At 35.8% G+C, this 25,952-nt stretch overlaps 1 protein-coding gene across 2 annotated transcripts in view; it reads left to right on the top strand.

Annotated features, from left to right (window-relative positions):
* LOC117408674 (transmembrane protein 165-like) overlaps positions 1-25,952 on the top strand; it is a 32,960-nt gene that overhangs the window by 4,709 nt on the left and 2,299 nt on the right. Inside the window, exons 2-4 of one of the 2 annotated variants that reach the window (XM_034013872.3) lie at positions 21,673-21,898; positions 22,153-22,328; positions 24,787-24,969. In XM_034013872.3, the coding sequence (XP_033869763.2) occupies positions 21,673-21,898; positions 22,153-22,328; positions 24,787-24,969 (585 nt within the window). The remainder of the gene's footprint in view (positions 1-21,672; positions 21,899-22,152; positions 22,329-24,786; positions 24,970-25,952) is intronic. The other variant, XM_058997680.1, reaches the window with a different exon arrangement.

Below are 25,952 nucleotides of genomic sequence, written 5' to 3' on the forward strand. Positions count from 1 at the left end.
CAAGGAGCTCACTCTTGATAAGCTCTACTGAACACCTGTTTCGGATGTCGCTCCATTTGTTTTGCGATGGACACCATAGTTGACGTGTGTTTTCGCCACTAAAAGCTGAAACGGAGTTCAGAGAGAATCCAAACCTCTCCAGTGAGCTGGTGATGCATTTCACAATGCCATCTGCAGATTCATCTGGATTTTAAATAACATATATATAATAATGAATAAAACTTCACTCTAGCTACATTAAGTAATACTAGCTAGTTATTTCAATATTTAAATACAAATTGTGTAATGCAAATAATAACAGCAACACGCTCAATACATACTGTTAAAATGCAAATATATAAATAGGCTACATATTAGATTATAAGAACCCAGAAAATGATCGATTACATTAAGACGCTATTTACATATCACTCATCAAGAAAATACACTTGGAATGATGAACAGATTTTGAGTGCACGCACGTAAAGTATAAAGTCCATTTAAAACGTTGAGTAACGTTAGCTACTAGTTGGTGGTGCGCTTTGAGTTGTGAGAGCGACCCAGAAAATGTATTTCGTAAACGATCAAAAGTCAAAACTACACAAGAACAACACTGTCCAATGCGTAATTAATTAAAATAATGACACTTAAAGTCCACAAGAAAGCAAAAAAAGAGACCGGAGACTGCATTACAGAAGAAAATCATAACTTCATGCTCGGGTCCGTGAATGGCTAGAAATTGCGGTGGGTAACATTAGCTATCTAACGTTAGCTAATATAATTGTAATCGCCCTTGCTAGAGGAATAAATTATGCAAGGAGAAGTACAGTAGCCTGCCTACCTTATCAGCTTCAGGTGATCTCTCTGGAACAAAGAATGATTGAATAGCCTGATAGGTTCTCCTTGTTCGACAGTTATGAGCATGGCCATCTCCCGATTCATGCTGTCTAAGGTCACAAACTCTGCCATGAGAAATCGAAAATTCTTTTCTGCACACAGTGCACCGGGCTTTGAAAATATTGTCATGAACTTTTCACCCATGTAAAAACCTTCTTCCATTCGTCTATATTTTTGCGTCCGTTTTTTTTTGAGGTGTTGCCGAATTTGCCATGGTGTCTGAAATCGGTCAGCTAGATTATGTTTCATAGCTACATAACTAACAGTGGCACACATCCAATAGGATTTAGAACTGCCTCGCGCTAGTCGGTCCTTTTCGTGCAGTATGTGTAAAGTGAATAATTGTTAATCAAATGAACAACACCTCCCATAATTACCTGATAACTCTGAGATGGATCTGCTTCCGTTAGGAAGTTGGTGCTTCACCAGAGACGGAGATCTCTGACTTCTCATGCTTGAAAAATACATTTGGCTCAGTAGTGCAAAATACGGAACAAATTGCGTTCCGTATCGATTTGAAACGGAACGCAACATTTTATTTACCAATATGGGACGATTCCATATTATACGGAACGGGTGGCAACCTTACATGCATGTCTGTCCAGTAGTTAAACATACATAAATGAAAACAGTGAAAAACAGGCAGAAATAGGGCTGAGTGTAAAGAGTTAAAAAAAAGAAATAGAGCGCTGGTTAAAAAGAAAAGCACCTTTTTCTTCTGCTGGATGCAAAAACTTCATGTCAGGCAATGGCAAAAGCAATGGAGTGTGCTCTGTCTCACAGTGATGAACTCCTGAATGCAGCAACACCAGTGTGAATGATGATGCAGTAATATATATATATATATTATATATATATATATATATATATATATATATATATATATATATATATATATAAATATAAAATATTTATATCCATAAGTGCCTTTTCTTTTGCCATTCCCCCCCCCTAAAATTCTGGAATCGCCCCCCCCCCATTGGCTGCAGCATAGGGAGGAAATCCCCCCCAGCACACACACATGAAATTAAAACCCTGCATTACTAGGCATGAAACCCCAGACCCACAAGCACATAAGAACTTGAACTGGAAGCAAACTCACGGTCAGCACATACTTGGATAGAAACAAAAATGATATCCCTCTTCGCACAGTATATAATGAGTAAAAGTTAAATACATTTAATATTATTATTTTTTCACATTTGCTTTTGTAATGTCCATATATTGTGTATATAAATCAATGGTCATAAACCCAATATAAATGTTACTTTTCTTAACTTTAGTATAGTGTTTTAATCATATGTTAACTAAATAAAAGGTCTTCATGAATTTATATAATAAACATGCACATACCGTACAGTGCTAAAGTATACATACTGTAACAGTTACATCCCTGCTGTTTTTATGTATTGTTAATAAATACAGTATTGTAGTACACCTGTGGAAATTTAACTTACTTGTCAAAGTTGTTTTTAGGCTTCTTGTTAATGACAGAAAAGTAGGACAGTATCCCATTATGCTTTTTATCAGACATGGTGGTGTGGTGGGAATTAAGTTTGGAGTTGAACAGATAGATTGAACAAATAAACATGAACAGATTGATTGTTATTGTCTTTTCCAATAAGCATGCAGAGAGGCTCACATATTGACCCCCTCACTGAAGAAAATGTCCCCCTAAAATTCTGGGAGGGGGCCCACATTGACCCTCAATGTGCAAGTCCTGAAGCAAACACTCCTATCCCGATGTAAAATGCTGAAGCTGAGTGCTACTTTTTGTGCCTTTGACGACTGAGAACATACCATACACACCCGAAGCGATACAGATGCAAAGTGACAGATTTGAAAACTGAGAGATCTATAAAACTTAAAAGAAATTGCTATTGACGGGGCTCCCGAGTGGCGCATCCAGTAAAAGCACTCGCTAGAGTGCAGGATGGGCTCTATAGCCTGGACGTCGCTGGTTCGAGTCCAGGCTATTCCACAACCGACCGTGGACGGGAGCTCCCAGGGGGCGGCGCTCAATTGGCCGAGCGCTGCCTGGGGGAGGGAGGGTTAGGTCGGCCAGGGTGTCCTCGGCTCACCGCGCACCAGTGACCCCTGTAGTCTGGCTGGGCGCCTGCGGGCTTGCCTATAAGCTGCCCAGAGCTGCATTGTCCTCCGACGCTGTAGCTCTGAGGCCGCTGCACGGTGAGTCTGTAGAGTGTAAAGAAGCGGGCGGCTGACTGCACACGCTTCGGAGGACAGCGTGTGTTCATCTTCGCCCCTCCCAAGTCAGCGTAGGGGTGGTAGCGGTGAGCTGAGCCTAAAAATAATTGGGCATTTCAAATTGGGGAGAAAATAATAAAAAAAAAAAAAAATGGCAACAACTAAATTTAAAAAAAAAAAAAAAAAAGAAATTGCTATTGACAACTATGATCAAGGCTGATACATATTCATCAACATGTGGAAATTATGAGTTTCTTCTCTGTCGGTATTTCAACATATATGTCAATCAATAATACATAGCAGGCTCATCCAGTTTTTTGAAATGGACTCCCATTTATTATCTTTTATGTCTGTATCTTTATAATTGCGATAATCTTTGTCATAAAACTCTGGGTATTTTTCCACAGCAAGTGTTAGTTTTTCATCTGTCATTTTGGATACTGCTTCACCCTGCTGGATCTAGTCGCGCGACAAATCTTAAAAAAATTAGATCCAATCCTATTTATTTTGCGATGCTCCAGTGTCACCCTGGCGTCGCTCCTGCGTCGCCTGTTGTGTAAAAGATACTTATCAAAAGTATAGGTTCTGTTCATTTTGTTGCATCGCTGCACATGTTCGCGTGTCGCATCACGTCTGGTGTGTAGCAGCTGTATATTTTTCACAGATTTCCGTGAAATGTGTAGTTCCCCATGAAAATTCCCATTTCTGAAAGTATAGTGTAAATACAGTCAGCACTCGCATATCCAACCCTGTAAAATTTTGACTTCAGTGAAGGTTACACGCATATGATGTACATCTGATTATTAAATTTTGGCCCGTTCCAACCCCTGTCCATTTTTCAGGGGACACAAAAAAGATACAATGCCTAAAGGACTGTTTTACAATAAGTAGGCTTCCATTTAGGTGTACTGTATTGGTTTTGTTGGTACAGTACTATATTTTTAACAGAAGTATTTTAATTCAGAATGATATGATTCTGAAAATATCATTTGCCAAAAAGAGATGACACGTGGACTGTAGTACAGTACATAGTACCGGATTTAAAAGTATTGTAGCAGTATGTAAAATTCCCTGTTAACGACCCAACAGCAAAATTAAATCAAAATTAAATCAAAATGTTACCCATGCCTAGAACTGTGTACAACATAAAAGAATTAAAACAGTATCCAAAGTCAGTATTCAAAATTGCAGAATATAGTGCTCGATAAGGCCCTAATGTCACAGTTCACTTGCAAATGAAAATGCACAAAAACTACTAAAGATCACAGATTTAAAACAAATACATTGCAGTATCTAAAATTGTTTAATAATTAACTGTTACTGTAAAATGCCTGTGGCTGGTGAATTTTTCCATCCACTAGCCCTGTTGGCTAATGCATGGAAAAGTTAATTTCAAGCCCTGATGCAGCATTTCAAATTGTGTTTACTACGTACTTTGTTTTATAAAGTGTTGAATTCCATTGTCCCTTGGAGTCTGTTATAAGTGGAGTGCACCTGTATCCATATTTGTATCCCTTAAAATAAATACAGCAAATGTTTGCCTTACTGACGTACTACCAGTTACACTGAATTTATGAACCTGGCAGCTGGTTTAGTTTGCTTCAACGAAATAGACAACAGCTGATGCATCAAAGATCGGAAATATTTCTGCTAAAGATTGCTTGCTCCAGTACAAAAAGGAGACTTTCCACTTACTTGTATGTTGTTATTTTTACATGTATTTGTGTTTTTGTTTGATAATTCACTGATGGTGAAAATAGAATGTCTTTAAAAGGTAGACATAAAAAAAAACAAAATATTCTACAATTTAGCATTTACTGTTTTTCAGGTAACTATAAATATTTAGAAACATTTGTTGTATAATAACAAAGTTACACATTTTGACGAAGTATTTTTTGTGACCTACCCAAAAAAATCTCATTACCGTAACAAAGTAATTTTTACATAAAAAACGTGGAAATTGGTACTATTATGGCAATTTTGTGGTGCAATATCAAGTTATTTCTTAAACTACCTATTTATGTATTTTTGAGCAAATCTATAATTTCAAACAATTTAATCTCATTACCGTAACAGTACCTCTTTCACATGTCATCTTGTTTTATTTACTTGTTTAATTAAGCATAGTGATAGGAAATCATTGGCAGTATTGATTTTCCTTAGCTATTTCACATAAAGTCTATACATTTTAGCTATTTTAACAATAGCCTGTTACATTAATGATCTGTATTACGGTAATGAGTTGAACATATATTTGATTAATTCAGTAAACAATAATATTAGATTCAAGTGATAACAAACAACAGTAAAAGTTTGATGTATAAAAATGAATAAACCCAGATGAAGGCTCTGGAATAATTATTATTATTATTTATTTCTTAGCAGACGCCCTTATCCAGGGCGACTTACAATTGTTACAAGATATCACATTATACATTATTTCACATTATTTTTTTTACATACATTTCCCCATTTATACAGTTGGGTTTTTACTGGAGCAATCTAGGTAAAGTACCTTGCTCAAGGGTACAACAGCAGTGTCCCCCACTGGGGATTGAACCCACAACCCTCCGGTCAAGAGTCCAGAGCCCTAACCACTACTCCACACTGCTGCCCCTTTACCATATTTTGTCTCCATGGGCCAGTTTTTCAAAAAAATGTTATCTGGATAACAGTGATCATTTTATTCCGAGATTCATTTTATTTGGATCGTTTTGATCTGTTTTTTTTTTTTTTTTTCCCCCCGCAAAGTCACTGCTGGATTACATTTATCCAGATTACAAATAATCTGTTTTTAAGAAGTTCTAAGAGTTTATAGCCTTTATTTTTTAAATAGGCCATTATTTATGATATAAATCATTTAAACAATAAAGAAGACCAGTGATAATTATGAATATTAATACACAGGTTTATTTATTTCTAATGTTTTATATATAAAAAAAAAACTCAGACAATTCATTTTTAATGTTACTGCGCATATAAAACATGCAAAGAATATTTATTTTTATTTACAGAAATTAAATAACGAAAAGGAATGCATCAACGGGGTGCTTAAGAGACGGTATGCTTGTAAGAATTACCTGCGCACGGGACCGCTATGAGCATACAACACAATTCTAGCCTGCATTGTTTTGCACATTATCGCTATCAATTGCATTGAAGTTGAGGATTGGAGCAACGACCTGCTGGAGCCTCAGACAGGACACCATAGTGCACCTTTAGCAGTACCACAACAGGATCGACTTGCTGGGTGGGCAGTGAGGGATGCCATTGTAAAGGCATCCCTCACTTCTAAAAGGATCCTCCATTGACGTTTCACATTAAAGATATGTCATTTTCCCCACCTTTATTTCTACACAGCACACACACACGTTTAAAAAAAATTTAAATAAAAAAAATAAAAATCTGAAAAACATTTGTGTTGGACATCATGTAAATAAATGGAAAACAAAGCTGTTCTTGATAAATGCGTTTTTTTATTTTTATTTAATCAGACACACATTGTTAATTTGCCATCATGCATACAAAACTTTAAATATGTGAAACATGTATTATAATACTCTTTTTCCACATAGTGTGTGTTTTCTATCAAAATTCAAACAAAATATGTACGTTCTATGTTTATTTAAAATTGAAATCCACCTTCACAGTAGGATCAAAATGATCCTGATATTTTGGATAAATATAATCCTGATCTCCTCCTCTTTTAAATTCTGAAAAACTAAATTACAACATGTAATTGCGATTAAAAATGCGATCAGATTACCAAAGCGAAATCTGGATCACAGTAATCCCGACGTTTTGATCACTTTTATCCAGATTACAAGTTTTGAAAAACCGTCCCCAGGGAATCTGAAGCTAGGATTGAAGACTCTGTTTTCTCCAGCCTGGTTCATTGCATCCACTTTATAATGTGCAACTACCACTTGAAGAATTCTCAAACTAGATTAATGAGATGATGGGACACAAAAACAAACAATGTGAATTAATTTAAGATCATCTACTGGTATTTAAAATGCTATTCATTACAGAACATTTATTCAACAATTATTCTGAATTAAACCTGCTCAAAATTGAGTTCTACAAAATTAATTGTATCAGTGTCTAATATAGATTGAAAATAAATATCTTACCTGGTGAAACTTCATGGTTCCTGGTTTTGTTTTAAGGGAAGGGGTTACTAGTTCAGCACTCCCTTCAATGCATTTTTCAGTTACCCTTAGGCTTAACTGAAGAATGCCGTGAGAGTTGCTCCATCAGTGTGTCAATATTTAGTATATCTGTTCCATGGGCAATGGTTTTTTGTCTTAAGGGCTCCTCCAACACCATCAGGGGCTCCTTTTCCATGGGACGGTTCACTATAACTCCACGTAACATATTGTAATCCCTTCATGAAGGTAGAATGATGTTTTGTTTCTATACTGAGATGTAGGGCCATCGGATATAACGTGTATCTTTATGGCACTTGGGAACTAGTTTCGTAAGTAGTCCAGCACAGGTTCCAAATGAGCTCATGTGGTGACAGCGTCATGCTGAAGACTGTCATATGTGGTTACAAATGAATCTACCCTACCACCACTCCAGTATGGAGTGTTATTTGGGCATGTGATCCTCCAACGTGGGTCTCCTTCACCTCCTTATGGTATTTACAGCCGTAATTTTCGCTATAGTCTATATGAACTTTATAAAACTGGAGGAAAAATACGATGTGGTTTCTGTTTTCAGCTGTAAATACCACTAACTGATGTTATCTATATTTTAACATAATTTTTAACTCTTGTATTTTATCTTTTTAAATACAGTTAAATGGTCTTAGTGTAACTCAATACAACACAATGTATCCGTATTCTTAATTGCATCTCACTTTGTCTTATACACCAACAAATGTATGTAAAAATTTGTGCAATGCAATATTTCTGTAATAGAAAGGTAGATAAAATATATTTAATAATAATTCTATCTTTCTGCCTATTGATTGTAGTTTATCTGTTATACATGAGATAAACCACTTTAAGAGGTGAAAATGTTTTTTTTTTTATCCAAATCTATTCCTATTCTGAAACGGCCATTCTCTTTACTTTCTTCTATACTCCTCTAGAAGTTCATCACTACTCTAGATTTTTTCTCTGTGTTTCTGTACCCTTGCTAACACAGCTGTTTTTGTTTTTACGCTCTGTCAATCCTGAATAAAACAATTTTTAATGGATAAAAAGAAAAAGCCTAATATAAAAAAGTAAAAAAAAACAAAAAAAAACACATTCAACAATAATCTTTGATATAGGGCAGATGTTATAAGTAGCTAGAAATAAGTCTTTTTTTATAATCAGTCTTACAATTATCACTACTGTAATTTTTACATCACATTACTGCAGTGGGTTTTTGTTAAGATAACTGACATGGTAATGAGATCTATGAGTAACGGTAATGAGAAGGCCTACCATGATTCTGCAAATAAAACTTGGCAACCATAGTGATTTCCAAAATGCATGGCCCTGAAAGCTCAGTCACTTTTGTGACTTACTGGACTAATTAATTGTACTTAAATCTCATTAATTTTGTATATTCTACAAATTATGGTAATGAGATCGATAAGTGGGACACATAGGGGATACCAAGATCAACTGAATTTACAAGAAAAAGCCAGAAATGTACTTACTTGGGCCCATCTTGAAGATAACTTCCTGTTTGGGAATTATGGGTAATCAACACTTTATTTAAATACTTCCAGGAATCACTGGAGGACTTGAAATATTATGTTAATGAGACCAATCCTTTTAGACATGTTGCATTTCTAAAAAAAAAAAAATCAGTAATAGGATGTACTTTCAAAATCTACTATTATTGTGAATCATGAACAATTCTGCACAAGGTACGTATTTATTTATGTGATACATATTAATTCTTGTATGAATAAATGTGTAAGAAAACTTGAACTATGGATGCATTACAGTAATGATTTCAAGAACAAAAGCCATAAATATGAAAAATAAGAACCATTTTAAAATCATCGTTACAGCAAGCAAAGTATTGCCCTTGTACAATGATTACACTATTTATTTTTTTATTTTAACAATTATGCATTCTTAAACAGATGTCCACCGTAGACATGATTTTACAGCTAATTTGTTAGAATCACCCTTTTACTGTGAAAAAATTCCGCCCTGTCCGTAACTGAACAGCATTAAACCACCTCCTCTTCCATACTCAAACATCTGACGGATTGTGTAGATATTAATGTTTTACAACGTCGTAAGTGAAAATGTCTGAACAACAGAGTAAATTGTTTCAAGAGCAAAGCAACACTCCAAGGTGAACTTTAAGTTTTTTCAAAACATTTCAATGCTGTTTTTCTTTAAAAGATATTGGGGAAAGCACTATTTTTTGTTGATGGCTCTTATCTGGGGAAAACATTCACCTCTCAATAAGCTTAAGTTCCGGTAAAGTTGGCAGTTTTGTCTTATTTTTGTAAAAAAAAATAAAAAATAAAAAAACATGTAATTATGCTATGCCTTCATTTAGTATTCTGGTTATTTTAATGTTTTACTTTGTGAGATGTTCAAAATAAAAGCGCATTGTCAAATATATATTAATTTATTCCTGAAAACTGTTGCTATGGTGGCGTGAAACCTGTGTGTAATAAAGTTGATGATAAAACTGCTCACCTCAGTTTTTAAAAACAAACTCTGCCACCAGTAAATACATGAACACAACAATGCAACAAAACACCACCAATAGCAACAATGGTCAGTGAGAAATTTGTGGAACAGCAGAATTACACAAGTACATGAAAAACAATAGGTGATATACATTTATAGTGTTTTTACAATTTACAACTAGGTCTTAAACTAGCTCAGTCGATAAGATTAAAAGATTCTTCTTGTTTGAGCCACCCGTTTACACTTAAGCACAGACCTAAGCTAGCTTTGGCCCTGTATGTGTGTGTGTATAGCCCCTGAACCGCCCCTTGCTTCAAGACATTTCCCCTCCACAAAACACAGATGCGGAAGTGTTTAAATCAACAGCAAGCCTGTCATTTGTGTCACTTGTGTGTTTCTATTTCAAGGTGGTCATTCCGTTCTCATTAAGATTTAATTCTGTCATCAGAAATGGAGTGAAACATTGGAAGCTTGCATATCTGTACTGTCTACATGTCAGACTCCTCTCATATGAACACCATAAGGAAAACAGTCTTCAGCGTTCATCTACTGCAGTCCTACCTGTCAAAAATTGATGAGTCACAGGCAATAGAAACTATACCCACCACACAGCTTGACAGTATTATAGACTTTCTTTCAATTTAAAAAAACAAGATGGCTCTGAATATGAACCCAGCACCATTAGAAGAGATCTGTGCAGCATAAATAGGCACTTAACTGTCCCACAAAATGTAAGATGCATATTTTTCAGACTCGGATCCATATATTACAAAAAATAATAGCTGGTTCAGTGTGTGTAACCAGGGTTAATACCATCTCTAGCTTCACTCTTGAGGTTCCACTCTTGGTATTACTCTCCAGTAATACACACTGAACAGCCATTATTCGATTTGTAAACAATAACTCCCATTAGTTTTCCTACCCTTGAAAATGATTTATTTCTACTATTCAACAAAAGCAAAACTAATTAGTTTAATAGCTAAAAAGAAGCTTCTGTGACTGTAAATTCTGTACATTCTCCCCCCAGAACTCAAGTTTATTTACCATAGTAATGCAACACGGTGCTGTCGGTCACACAATTTTAAAAACAAAGCCTTTTATAAATCAAAAGATTTCCTTCTAGGGGGCGAATACAGTCCTTTGTTTAAAAGTGAAATGCTTTTGGACCAGAAGCTAGTGCTTATATATATTCACATCACGGCGCTTACGATGATACACTTTGAAAAATAAAGCCTATACATTTAAATTGATTAAACTTGCACAAGCTTGCGGCTTTATTTTTCAAACTATATAATTGTTAGTGATTCATATAATTAAACATGTGCCATGTGCAGGTCTAAAAGCATGTTCCTTTTATTTAAAGGACTGTATTCGCCCAGTGAAGGAAACCTTTTAATTTTCTTTACAGATTACGTTTGTAGATATGTGTGAAAAATAATATTTCTGACAGGCTTGTTTCACATTGATCCCACATGAATTACTGAATGTCTTTTCACATTATAGCACAAATATAAAAGTTTTGGAATCCACTGCCTCAGCGTTCTATCAAAGATATTTTTGGTTCTGTTGTCAGAGTAACAATTCCAACTTCCTGTTTCTGTTGCCTGTTCCTGTTTGACACTCATAATGGGGGCATTGCCAACGAGTTTACGTGGCAAACGTGAGCCATTTCATGGATCGCTGCGTCACAGTAGAGCAAAAAACAGATCAAAGCCATTGCAGAGCCCCCCTTTGATCAGGCCCCTTGTAGAACGGCTGGACCTGGGGTGGACCTGCATTCTACACTACATAAAAAGACCTAAGCCACCTCTAACCGGCTTAAAAGTGGCTAGTGTAAACAAGCAATTACCTCAGCCACATGCCGGCCATGGGATGTTCAGCAGTGTAGACTGAAGGCCCTCAGAAAGCAGAGGCTCATAAATGACGAGGAAATCGTCCAACTCCACCCCCCAGAAAAGCCGTGAATAATAAATGTAATTTTCCAGCACTGCCTAATAAGGCTGTAATTCTATCTCGGGTCTCTTGTGACATTTAATAAATCATTTGAGTTAGCACTCGTCATCTATGTCACCAGAAACCCTCGATAGAATTGGAGTCGTCTTATGCACAGTTGGGTGTACACTGTTACACCCAACTGTGCATAATAATACCATTATTATTATTATTATTATTATTATTATTTATTATTAACCACTCTTTTCAATTACGCAGCAATGCAGACACTCAAACAGCAACGTGTCCTTCAAGAGTGCTGTGTGGAGGTACTTTAAAACAGTGGTTCCCCAACCTGTGCTCCATGAAGCGCGAGGTGGTCTGCAAACAACTCCCAAAATTTGGTTACGCAGTTCTTGCAGAAACACATTTCTACACAATCAGACGTTGTGCTACTACAATATGAATTATTAAGCAACACAACAAACGGCTTTAACCACATTATTTGTCAGGAGGTTTTGTCATAAAAACTCTTAAACTTGCAAAATTGAGACCATTTATCTACAAAGCATTCAGAATGTGAAAAAAAAATAATACTTTTGTAAACAAAAGAAATGGGAACTTTGCCATCAGCAACTTTCAATGTGCAAAATAACATTCCTTGATGAACTGGTAGCGAAGATTCACGCCCAGGAAGCTCATTAAGTTAGGTACGTTATCTAAATACTCTGTACTTGTAGAAAAAAAATCCAAACACCAAGGTGGTCCCTACATTGAAAAAAAGGCTGGGAACCACTGCTTTAAAACAATAGATTGCAATGACTCTTAAATTCCAAAGTTCTGGGTAAAGTCTGTGGTGTTCTACTTTAAGGGGTCAGACAGTTTACACCCATAATCCACCCACAATTCAGATTGTCTCTCATTAATCAAGCCAAAATAAGCTGGTCCGCCTTTCAACAAATAGAAGCATCAACTTGACATTGGTCGTGAGGCTCACGGTATTAATAATAATACTGTTTGTAACTTCTTTATTGTTGCTAACCTTTAGTCCTCATGTTAACGCTGTGTGAATGTATGTTCAGTGTTTATGCACAACCACTGTTTGTATGCTTGCACTTTACAGTTATTTTCACACAGTTTGTCATCTGTGACCTTTGTATCAGGTACCAGTAGTAAATAATGAATTGGCTGGTATACATGCAGTATAGTATAGCCATGTAAGCTTTTGCATTTGTAAATGTAGTTGTAACAATCTACATAAGGATCTACGGAAGAAATTATTTAACAAACAGTTGTGCTTGTGTTTTCTATTGGGCTTTGTGTCTGAAACAAGCATGTTTGATGCACATTATTATTCACCTTTTCTTTTGAGCACAGTCATACAATATTTAAAAATAAAACTACTTTTCAAGGTTAGCTTCCCTATATTTTAATTTAATTTTCATTATTTCATGTTTGCAATGTTAAACTGTGCAATATGAATACCGCAATACAATTTATTAACCCATTTTAAGCTTAGCGCAGATTTTTAAACATACAGTGCTGTGAAAAAGTATTTGCCCCGTGTCTGATTTTCTGCATTTTTGCATATTTTTACACTGAATGTTATCAGATCTTCAACCAAAACCTAATATTAGATAAAAGTGAACAAATAACACAAACATTTGATACATATTTCATTTATTTATTAAAGTAAGTTATGCAACACCCAATGCCCCCGTGTGAAAAAGTAATCACCCCCTTAGTCTCAATAACTGGGTACGCCACCTTTAGCAGCAATAACTGCAACCAAACACTTCCTGTAGTTATTGATTAGTCTCTCACAGCGCCGTGGAGGAATTTTGGCCCACTCCTCCATGCAGAACTTCTTCAACTCAGTGACATTTGTGGGTTTGAGCATGAACTGCTCATTTCAGGTCCTGCCACAACATCTCAATGGGGTTTAGGTCTGGACTTTGACTAGGCCATTCCAAATGATGTAGACTTGCTTGTGTGTTTCGGATCATTGTCTTGCTGCATGACCCAGCTGCGCTTCAGCTTCAGCTCACGGACGGATGGCCTGACATTCTCCTGTAGAATTCTCTGATACAGAGCAGAATTCATGGTTCCTTCAATGATGGCAAGGCGTCCAGGTCCTGATGCAGCAAAGCATCCCCAAACCATGACACTACCATCACCATGCTTGACCGTTGGTATGAGGTTCTTACTGTGGAATGCAGTGTTTGGTTTTCACCAGACATAACGGGGCCCATGTCGGCCAGAAAGTTCCACTTTTGACTCATCTGTCCATAGAACATTGTTCCAGAACTCTTGAGGATCATCCAGGTGCTTTTTGGCAAACTTGAGATGAGCATTCATGTTTTTCTCAGTGAGCAATGGTTTCCGCCTTGCTACTCTGCCACGAATCCCATTTTTGCCCAGTGTCTTTCGGATGGTGGAGTCATGAACACTGACCTTAGCCGAGGCAAGAGAGGCCTGCAGATCCCTGGATGTTGTTCTAGGGTTCTTTGTGACTTCCTGGACAATTTTACGCCTTGCTCTTGGAGGGATTTTGGCAGGACTGCCACTCCTGGGAAGATTCACTACTGTCCCAAACTTTCTCCATTTGGACAATATGGCTCTGACTGTGGTTCGGTGGAGCCCCAGAGCCTTAGAAATGGCTTTGTAACCCTTTCCAGACTGATAGGCATCAACAACTTTTTTTCGGAGGTCTTCAGGAATTTCTTTTGTTCATGGCATGATGTGCCTCTAGAACAGGGGTGTCAAACTCCAGTCTTCGAGGGCCGCAGGGTCTTCTGGTTTTCATTCCAACTTAAGTTCTCAATTCACATAATTGATCTAATTATTATGTTGAATTTGACATATTTAATATTTTTCAAGGTCTTTTACAGTTGATGGTTTTAAAAATGAACTTGATTCAAGGTACACTACCTATGAAACATTGTGAGGCCTGAAGAGAAGTATTAAATGTGTCCAGTTAATCAAATAATTAGACCAATTAAGTAATTGAGATCTCGGGTGGAACGAAAGCCAGAAGACACTGCGGCCCTCCAGGAACTGAGTTTGACACCCCTGCTCTATAACCTGTGTGCTGACAACTTCACTCTGATGGTAACTCAGATTTATATTGGGCAGGGCTGGCCCAAATCAGGCCTTGTTGTTAACTTTCACACCTGAAGATTTCATGTTTAATTACCTTGCACACCAAACAAATGAAAGAAGCACCAAACTTTGGTGTCATTTTTTCTCTGATTCCCTCTATATACTACTACAACCCACAAAAAATCTGACCAAATACAATGTGAAAAGTGTGCAAAAATGCAGAAAATCAGATAGGGGCAAATATTTTTTCACGACACTGTGCTTATATTAAATGCAGGTTTCATTGTGGTGTGATGTCTGAATACCACTCATTTAGTAAATCCACCCGTCAATGCATGTATAATTTATTTTAAAGTTCAATAACATGTCACATACAATTTGATTTGCCAGTGTTACTAAATTCACATCTGGCAGAAAGTATTGCCTGTCAAAATACATACAGCAAGTAAAATGTTTTTGGCTTGTGTTCATGTTAAACCTTAAATACATTTAAGTGCACAGAAATCCTGGTTTACAATTATGTTATTAATCCCCAAGAAAAACGTAATTAATCTGAATCCGTATCTGTCAGTTTGATATGGAATATCGGTAATCAGAATCATCCCAAAAATAATAAGACAATATCTACAAGGGATTGAGATCCTTCACCTGCCATGGATTTCATTCAATGACCTCCTTTTTTTTTTTTTTTAATTACTAAAATTGTACAAAATGTATGTATGACAGGATAGCGTCACGGCCCAAGCTGTTACCGACAGGAAGTGAGACTCGGAGACAGAAGCTGCAATGAAGCGCTGTTGCGCACAGTAACAAAAATAGAAACAAAACACGGGAACAAATAAACAGGCTCAAGGGCCAAAGTAAAAGGTTAAACAAAACACAGAAATGCAGACAAAACTGTTGCCAGTTGGGCATTCAACTTCACTGAACAGACTCCCAAACACGTACACACAGATCAAAAACTCACCAAACAAAGGATTTCTGGCGCCTTTCATATATTCATATATATCATATATGTTAATCATTCTGTTTGTTTATTGTATTATACAGGGGTGTGCAATTCGTATCACCCAATGCCTCGGACAACAAGGTTTGTGTGAGGGACAACAAGTTTTGCGTTATACTTTGCTTGTCGGACAACTAATTTTATTTATTTTTCCTATGTTCTTTCTGTTGCTAGAAAGACACTCTGGGTTGTCACGGAGTGACCCTAAAACCCGTCTTCCCTTCTTTGATAGAAAATGTAATTTGTTTGAAGTCTTCCCACTAATGATGGGAATGGGAATGTAGAGATGGGAGCCCAGATTTAAGTTTTTGCAGGTATCAAGGCAAGGCCCTGGTAGCCCACACCTCTGGTGTAAAACGCTGGATGCACAGGCCTGTCGTGGTGTTCACAGAACCGGTCCGAGCTGAGCCTGGCGCAGAGTTTGAATCCTATTGGGAACGTGCTGAGTTATTATATGAATTGGATGATTTAAACTAAACCTGTATTGACTGAAATATGATATACTCTTTGTCAGTAATTATAGTAATACTGTATATACTCCTTTCAGACAGATATGTAAAACCAGTAGAAAATAATATTAGCAGTCTATGAAAGCACCTGCTGGAAGGAGTCAAACTTGGCAGGCTCTTATCATAAGGCCTTGTTAACATATTCCAGTTTTATGAGAAAAAAGTAACCAGTTTCTTTCGTTACTTTACTTTAATATTAATCAACACCAGAAAATTGGCAAAAGGCTAGGATGTCTTAACGCTTCAACTGGATTTTGTATGAATAGAGAAAGGGGTCAGACTTAATTCAGTAAAATAATATTAGCAACTGTTGTACTGAAGTACCTGAATTAGAAATACATGTTATAAAATCATTTAAAATTAAACTGTGATACAAATAACAGTATTATTTCTGAAGACATATTACAGTTAAAAACGAAAAGTTCAGTGCTAACACCGTCAGAATATTGTAATAATTGTACTGTGTTTTAAAGAATATAAAACCAGCATAAATAATATTGCAGCAAATTATGAACAGGTTACAATGATTTGAACTAAGAAAACTGAACAAGTGTTAATATTAGGTAAAAAGCTGTGCCTTTGTTATTAGTGCACATACACTCTTGGAAGCCGGTCAGACTATTGCACGTGGAAGTCTGTAACCTTGAAAGAAGCAGGCATCTGGGGGAACTAAACACGGAGGCTAGGTATTGCAAATTAGTAAAAACAAAAGGGTAACGCTTTCTAGACAGAATGATATTTGAAACTAAAAAGACCTATTTGATTTTATTTGATTGTGTTGTTACTAAGCATAGAGGTTTTAAATAAAATATTCTGATCTAATAATAGTGACAAAACTCTCTGAAGAGAAATAATGTTTTAAGTGTTTTGATCTAATAAGAAATAGAATATTTAAACTAACAAGTGTTTTTGCATGTTAAGGCTCTGCTGTAATACAAATAGACTGTAAAAGCAGTAGCGAGCATTTAATTTAATCAGTTTAAGAATTAGTTCAGTTTCTTTCTCCAACTAAACAAAAAATCTTTTAGACATAACAATATACATTAAATTAAAGAATATAAATGTTTAGTTTATATAAAGGTTTTACTGCAATAAAAAGCAGGAACTGTTAAGTTGGAATATTAGACAAATAGTGTAAACCGTGTTCAATAATTTTAGTACACAAAAACCTACAGAAAAATGCCTTGCCTTTATCTGCTTGCAAGCAGAGCGGTGCCAGATATGGAAGGTTCTTTTTGGCAGTCACAGTGAGTTTTACTTGTAGTCCGCAGTTTTGAATCCAAGGTCTTTCTATGATAAGAAAACCTGGCAGTCGTGCCAAGCATTCCACGAATTAGGGGAGTTGTGTCCAGTGTCAGTTCTTATCAAATAAGTAGCGACTTTCTTTGAGAGAAAACTGACTTCATGCTGTGAATTTGGAGAAGTTCTTACAATGGTGTTTCATATTAATCATATTAACTGACCACTGTGTGCTTATTCAAAGGCAGTCTTTGTCCCATACTTTAACACACATTTGTATATGAAGTTAAACTGGCCCATTGACAACACACTGAAAAGGTAACATAATATGTGGCTAAGAGGGACATATATTTTTGACCAAGCTTAATATAATCAAATAGAGCTGGTGTTACATATTAAAAACATCTCTCATATATACACATATACTTGTATTATATTATAGCAAGGATTCTGTGAACTTTGGTCCACCTGACTTTTTAGAAAAAGGAGTTGGAAAAAGAGAGCGATGAAATCATGTTCCAATATGTTTTGGCAAGAAGTTGTATCCAATCAGTTTTAAAAAAAGGAGGTGACCAGATCTTTCTAGAATGTGTCATTAACTTAGATAAGAAATGTCAAGGTCGAGTGATGATTAGATTTACTTGGGACTTCTGATGTATTCAAGGGAGGGAAAATCCTATGTAAGCCCAGAGCAAGACCCCATTCGATGTCGCTCAACTTGCTAACTACAAGCTGATGTGATCCATGCTCTGAGGATCTCTGACAAACTGATTGCTGTTTGGTCAAATTTAGAAGTCTCTACCTTTTTGAAGAGTTCTTATTTTTCCTGTCCTTATATTCTACACTTCCATATATTTTGGAAGGTAAGAACTATTTTGAATGCAAGTCTCTTTTATATTGATGCATTGCTATAAGGTATAAAAATTATGTTTTAGTCTTAAGACAGTGATATATATTGAATGTTCTAGAATTTAGCAGTGAGCGTTTTTAGGTTTATGCATGCATAGCCTGAAGGCTAAATATATAATAACAGTATTACTGTATAGAAGTACTAATGCTGTTAAACCTGTAAAGCACTGGATCCCCCAGACTGCTTCTTACTTGGGATTTATGGCGGACTGCGCAACGAACCAATCCAATTTTGAAAGCATTTAATAAACCGAAAAGAGCACTACTACTGCTCTGATTCGTTAAAACTTCAAATTAAATAGGGTTACCATGTGGCTCCAGATTAACCGGACGCTGCGAGACAGAACGGGATTTCAAACTTGCCCCTAAATTGAAATAAATGAAGGTATAAATGAACCATCCTTAGCTACAATTAAGAATGGTGCTTAAATACCCGCATGTGCGTCAAATAATTGTATTAAACTAAGAATGAATTGCAGCCAGTCGCTATTTTTTTCTGTTTGTTAAAATTCAATCGGCCATATTATTCTGCAAATACAATCACATCATCATCTCGTTGCTCTATCGATAAATTAGCTATTCGTTCATTAAGATCTGATCAGAAGCAGCTGATCAGTGTGAATTGTTTGCTGCGCCCAAGCAATTCCACCACAGCAGGATTAATCTCAGCAAAGGTGGAGCTCATTTATACGTGAATTACTTTCAATTTAGGGGGAATTTTGAAATCCCGGTCTGTCTCAAAGCGTCCGGTTAATCTGGAGCCATATGGTAACCCTAAATTAAATGAGCCTGTGATTTTTTTCTTGATCATTAAACAGTCATCTAGATACATTGCAAGCCCAGTGCACGAATGATCCACTTACAGGAGTCCGAAACATCTTTATGTCCTCCTGAACGTCTCCCCTGAGGTTTTTAAGAGTGTGATTAGAATGTATATATTGTAAACAAGCTGCTTCTACTTAGGTTTTTTGCCCCTTTAAAAATAGACCCAGGACACAGGATTTGAAGTGCTACGCAATATTTTTTAATAAACACAAACCAAAATAAACAAAAACCTAGCTCTCATTGTGCACTCACTCCACACATATGCAGGTCCCTGTCTAACGAGCAGGACAGCTAAGCTGTTTACCTGACATATAACACCAAAACAAAATACTACACCAGGTTTTAACACTACCTTTTTTTTCTCTTTACGGTTGAACACTCCCAACTGGGCTCTTTACTCTTCAGCAGCTGAGAGCAGACTGATTGCTTCCATTTTATACCCTGCACCTGGCTCTAATTTTTAATAATTGCCAGATGCAGGTGATAATTAAACAAAACAATAAAACAATTAAATTAAACAAAAGCAATTACCTTGGCAGGGAGACTTTAACTCTGTCCCTGCCATAAAACAAAACCATTTTTATATTGCAGGCCCCCCTGTCCTGCTACATCCATTACAATATATATAAATAAAAAGACACGCAAATTCTGACAGTATATTTACAGAGCCATGCAAGTTTCTGAAAACTAAATTGCAGAAGTGTTTGCGTCCCAACCCTAGCATTCTGATTGGCTAGCTGTGGAAAAAGCTGATCTTCTGTTGGTTACAAAGAAACCCAGAAATGACTGCCTGAGAGCCTCTGGCAAGGTATAATTTAAGTTTTTTGTAAATTAGCAAGTAAATGATTCTGCTTTCTTAATACATGAACCTGACATTTTAAATTCAGCAATCTAGAAAAGTTTATAAAAAAAAAATAAAAAAAAACACACACCATAGTATTAGCAGATTAGAAAAAATCGTTGTGTAAGAGCAATTCAAGCCAAACTTTCCCTGGCAAAAAAAAGTATTTATTTTCTTTCAATTTTGGTGTTGCTAACCTAGTTTGTTATTTACCATATTCAAAAGATTTGAACAGAAGCGATATTACTTCTTTATCGGACGTACACAGTCCATTGATTTGATATTAAAACATGAAGATTGATTGATTGTTTATAATTATAGAAATTAAATACTTTTATATGTGAGTTTATCTGTACAATATTTTATTTTAAAATAAAATACAGACTGTAAATCTCATGGCAATGTGTTTATGTATTAATTAATTTTTTTATTTTTCAGTGAGTAGTGCAGGGAAAGAATGTTGCCCTCGCAGGGTATGAAACCAGGATCTCTCTTTTGTAGCAGTGTTCCAGTTAACCATCATGGGACAAGATGTTAGATGAGGAAAAATCGCTGTAAAATGTTGTACACTATTTAAAAAAATAAAAATAAAAAAAAAACCTTTTGCAGAATTTGATGGAGCTTACTGTAAATATTGTGTTCATTTTGGTAGAAAAACAGTAAAAGATGCAGATAAACTTGACAGGTTATACACAAAAAAACGGGTTCAGCAGTTATAAAACTGAAAGAATGTCAAGAAAAATCAGAATTCCACAAAGCAGCAGTAATAGTTGGCAATGATTTCATATCTGTGATGCAACAAACTAAAACACCTGTACATCAGGAGTTTAATTCAGCTTCGAGAAAGAGTGGGGAAATAAAACAGGCAGAAGCTATTTTTATATTTGAATAACTACCAAGTAGTGCTTATTGTAGTAGTACTCCTTAGTATGCAAATGTGTTCCAAACTGCACTAAAAGGAACATTTCCTTAAATTGTTATAGATTTGTTGAGGTGAGGTGGGGTCACAGGGAACCTTTTGTGTATCTTGAATAATTTAGTGAACTAGTCAAGCTACAAGACTAGATCCACCCATGTTAATCACTAATTGATTGATTATGTTCACTGTTGAATAAAACCAAAATCCTACAGTTTATATTCTACTTTTTGTGCGATGTGGAGGAGGCAAGCAGATTGTTCTAGCAGTTTGTCCCTTTGACAAGTTTTTTTTTTTAATTGCACTTCCCTGTTATATATTTTATCTAAAAAGTATGAATTATAGTGCTGATGACATGTTAACAATTCATTAAACAAAAATAGGTATTAGACTAAATAAAACCAACATCACAGGTTGGCCTGTTTTTAAAGTGTTGGTAATTTCTTATACGTTGAAAATATTTTGTATTGCTAACTGTTGAACCAGTGGAAATGTACTCTGTTCTGTATTTGTGTTCAACCAAGTTTCTATTTATAATAAGGAACCACTGATTAGAAAAAAGAAGTCTTCACTATACAGTTTGCTTGGTTCTAGTTGTGTTTTGCACTGAACTGTATTATTACATGTCTGTGTTTTTGTTTTTTGTTTCTTTGCAGAAGTTGCCTACCCAGCTTCTTATAGGTCCTGCAGTGGGTGAGGATGCTGCCACCAAAGGCAACCTGGGGTTTATTCATGCCTTTGTGGCTGCAATATCTGTTATCATCGTCTCTGAGCTGGGTGATAAGACCTTCTTTATTGCAGCTATCATGGCCATGCGCTACAATCGTTTGACTGTGCTGGCAGGAGCAATGCTTGCACTAGGGGTGATGACTTGTTTATCAGGTTAGTAAAGTTTTAAGGGGGAGTGGTGTTCTAGTTTTATTATTAAATTATAATGTGTTCAAAATATGTTCGGACATTTGATATAATGTTGAGGACAGAGCTTGCATTTGATATAGACAACTTTTCCAAAAGCAAGAAAATTAAATGTAAACATTTTTCATCAAAACATATGCCTACATATTAAGGAGAGAAAGACACTAGCATCCGTGAATGACATACGAGAATTAATGTTTTAAAAATAATATCTTTTACAGTTCTGTTTGGGTATGCCACCACTATCATCCCCAGAATATATACCTACTATGTGTCGACAGCATTGTTTGCCATCTTTGGTATCCGGATGCTTCGAGAGGGGTTTAAAATGAGTCCTGATGAAGGACAGGAAGAGCTGGAGGAAGTTCAAGCAGAAATTAAGAAAAAAGATGAAGAAGTAAGTGCATCTAGGCTAGGATTCTTAGTTGCAGAGTTAGCCTATTAACCCTTTGCGGAATGTGAGAATTCTAACATTCTAATGACTGAGGTGACTTAACTTTAGAGCATGTATCAGACCAAATATCTACTTAAAGTATACTGTATGATACATTTCTAAAAAGCTGTTGCTCTGCAGATTACAAAATAATGATTTCATTCTATGATCAAGTATACCCACACTGACCTAGTTTGAATATGACACAAAAGTTTAAAAATCCACTTGAAAATTAATTTTTCTTTAGAAATGTCCTCATAAGTGTAGTTTACTGATCTCCTACTTAAAATATGTAAACTTATCAGTGGTAGCCTCACGTTGCAGGAACTAGAATCTGAAATCATTTTTTAAATATCATGTATGATCTTGATTTTATACAAATACAAAAATCTGTTTGACAGGTGTGCATTTTTACCTTTTTGAGAAGTGATTGGCAGGGTTTTAGCTTATTATGTGAGTTAATGTATATATCCATTTAAAGCATAGAGTGCGATATCTTTTTGAAAAGCTGAGTGTCTGTAGAACCTGGACATACCAAGGGTTACACTCTGACATTAAGTAAAATCTTAATTTACCCAACTAGAAAGCAAAGCAAAAGTAGAAAAAACATGCACATTGCTTTAAAAATATTTAATTCATAACAAATATCGTCTGTATACGTATGTACATACATAGGTTAGAATATGAATAATGTCTAAAACAGCAAAATATATATTTCTGATTTGAACAACTTTTGTTTCAGAAACATTTTAAAAACACATTTTCAATATTAATAAATTAATACTAAATTATAATAACTAATTCATAGCTATACAAGTAATATACTACATTGGACCAAATTCATAAATGGCAAAAATGAAAAAGGAACCAATCATTAAAAAAAAAATAGGGTAACACTAACAACAGCAAAGTCTGATGCAATATTGTAAGCGTAACACATTAGTCTACACTAAATAATTGGACAATGTACTATTCTTATACACATTAGTCTATTTATAACCAGGGCTTATTTCACATAACTAACATCTATTGAAAGCTAAACAAGCAAAACCGGAACTTTCACAGACTCGTCTACTTCAGAATCTTCATATCAGTGTGAGGAAGTTCATAACTTAGGAGATTCTTCTTCTTCTTCTTCTGGCAGTCATTCCATCAGCATCTTCTATAAAAATGTTTTCTACCATATTTCTTTTGGATCAGTAAGCGTTCTGAGTCTGCAAAACCATTTAGAAATCCCTCTGGTAAAGAATTGCGCTTTGATGCCTTGTCTACGTTAATCTCAAGTAAACACTGCAACCATAGATACTGAAATGCTGCACTGCGTCCAGAAAATCGACTCTATTGGTTAGGGGCTTTAGTGAAATACATTTTGATTGGTTTGTCATGCCTGGAGTTTGTCACACAGATATTTCACTACAGTAAATGTTTTGTTTGTTTATAAACATTTTGGGCGATTTTTAGTATGCCGTCAGGTAATTCTTTATAAAAAATGAAATAAAAATATTGATCTTGAACTACAGACCGGACTAACTGTTGTTTGGTTGGTTGGTTGATTGTCTGAAGTCTGATGAAGGTTTTTATGCCAATTTGAAAAATAACACACACTTGTCGCTACTTAGTAAGCAATTACGAGATCGATTGAATTTGATTGAAATTATAATGTGCTGTCTTGCAAAGGGTTAAAGGGTAATTTCCAAGTAATTCTGGTAAGCTTCTAATGGTGGCAGCCTTTGCATTGATACAGCAGTGTGGAGTAGTGGTTAGGGCTCTGGACTCTTGACCAGAGGGTTGTGGGTTCAATCCCAGGTGGTGGACACTACTGCTGTACCCTTGAGCAAGGTACTTTACCTAGATTGCTCCAGTAAAAACCCAACTGTATAAATAGGTAATTGTATGTAAAAATAATGTGATATCTTCTAACAATTGTAAGTCGCCCTGGATAAGGGCGTCTGCTAAGAAATAAAAAAAATAATACAAAATATACTGTGTAGTAGACTGGAAAGCTGTTTTGCCGTTACCAGTAGGCTTTTAAGGGGGCAGTGTTTGGATAAACCACTGAAAATCCTCTAACAATCATATTTACCAAAGTTTTACCTTCGTTAACCATTCTACTTGTCCAACACTAAAAAAAACACGATTGGGAAAACAGTAGCAGAAACAGTCAAGAGTAATGAGTAGACTTAAAAACTAAAATAAAAATGGGAAACTGTGTAATGACTTTCAATCTATATAATGAAGAAACATCTGTTTTGAATTTTAGTATGTATCTCTCTTAACCCTGTGTTTATTTTAAATTTTGTGCATAACAAATCAGGACCTTGCATCATACTTGCAATATAGAGCAGATAAGATTAAACCGCAGGTTACAACTAGAAGGATTTAAATAACATGATGTGGTGATAACTTATTTGATATGTTGCAGCTCCAGAGATCCAAGTTGGTGAACAGCAGCCCAGATGTTGAAGCTGGTGCAGGAAGCAAGATGCCACAGAAGAGCTGGCACAGTATCATTTCTCCAATCTTTGTTCAGGCATTTACACTCACATTCCTTGCAGAATGGGGAGACCGGTCTCAGCTAACAACAATTGTCCTGGCAGCAAGGGAGGCATGTGGAGTCTTCTATTTGTTTGCATGTCTATGTTTAGCTAACCAAGAACTGTACAGATGCCTGCTTGAGCATGCTATGTCCAAGCTAATTTGGTGATGGTGCTGAATTAAATAGCAAAAGTAGTAGCTTAAAAAAAATGTTCATTTGTTTACTGTTCCCTTACCTTTTTACGTTGTTTGCAAGCATTTTAAGTTTTTCTTATTGCAATTACGCAGGTACTATGTTTTATTTAATAAAAAATAAATAAATAAATAAACATTTAAAGTCTGTTGAGGTGCTTTCACCTGAATTCAGGAGCTCCTCTTTAGTTTAAGTTGCCTGTCATAGATACATGTAACACAGACCAGCAAAGTGTCTTTATAGAAGTAACTGTGAGCACCATCTAGGGCCACTTTGGATCAGTTTTCTTTTGTTATGCGGGCAGTACACTGGTAGTACACTAGAGGGTGCCATTTTAATAATTACAATAAGAGCCACTGTGAAAAAATTCAAACATTTGTTGCTTGGTTCCTTGCAGAAAGCAGTCCACTATACAATTTCAGCCTTTCCGCTAGGAAAAACTGTTGCCTGAAACAGTGACGGGAATCTAAAGTGCTTTACCAGTCACAACACAAAATGTCATTGTCATTCGTATCTTTCCACTCTTAAAGCGATACACATAAACACAGTTATGGAGAAGAAATAGTCCTATGAGAGAGGGAAAAAAAAAATTCATTAATTTAGCAGCCTTATTTTTTTTTTTTATTAAGCAGAAAATTTAAGAAAATAGTTTATAACAATTTGTTTTCAAAAGTTTTTAACATTCATATTATTGCTTAATTTCAAATTGAAATATTTTACATAAGTTCTTGGCGTAACTGAAGACCGCAGGTGTAATATCAGCGTGAATTTTTTTACTAAAAAGAGGGTGTACAGACTTGCGTAAGACTAACATGGATGTGTCTAGACTAAAGACAATGTAAAATCCATACAAAAAAATA

Source organism: Acipenser ruthenus, chromosome 2, assembly GCF_902713425.1.
Source record: "Acipenser ruthenus chromosome 2, fAciRut3.2 maternal haplotype, whole genome shotgun sequence".
Taxonomy (NCBI): domain Eukaryota; kingdom Metazoa; phylum Chordata; class Actinopteri; order Acipenseriformes; family Acipenseridae; genus Acipenser; species Acipenser ruthenus.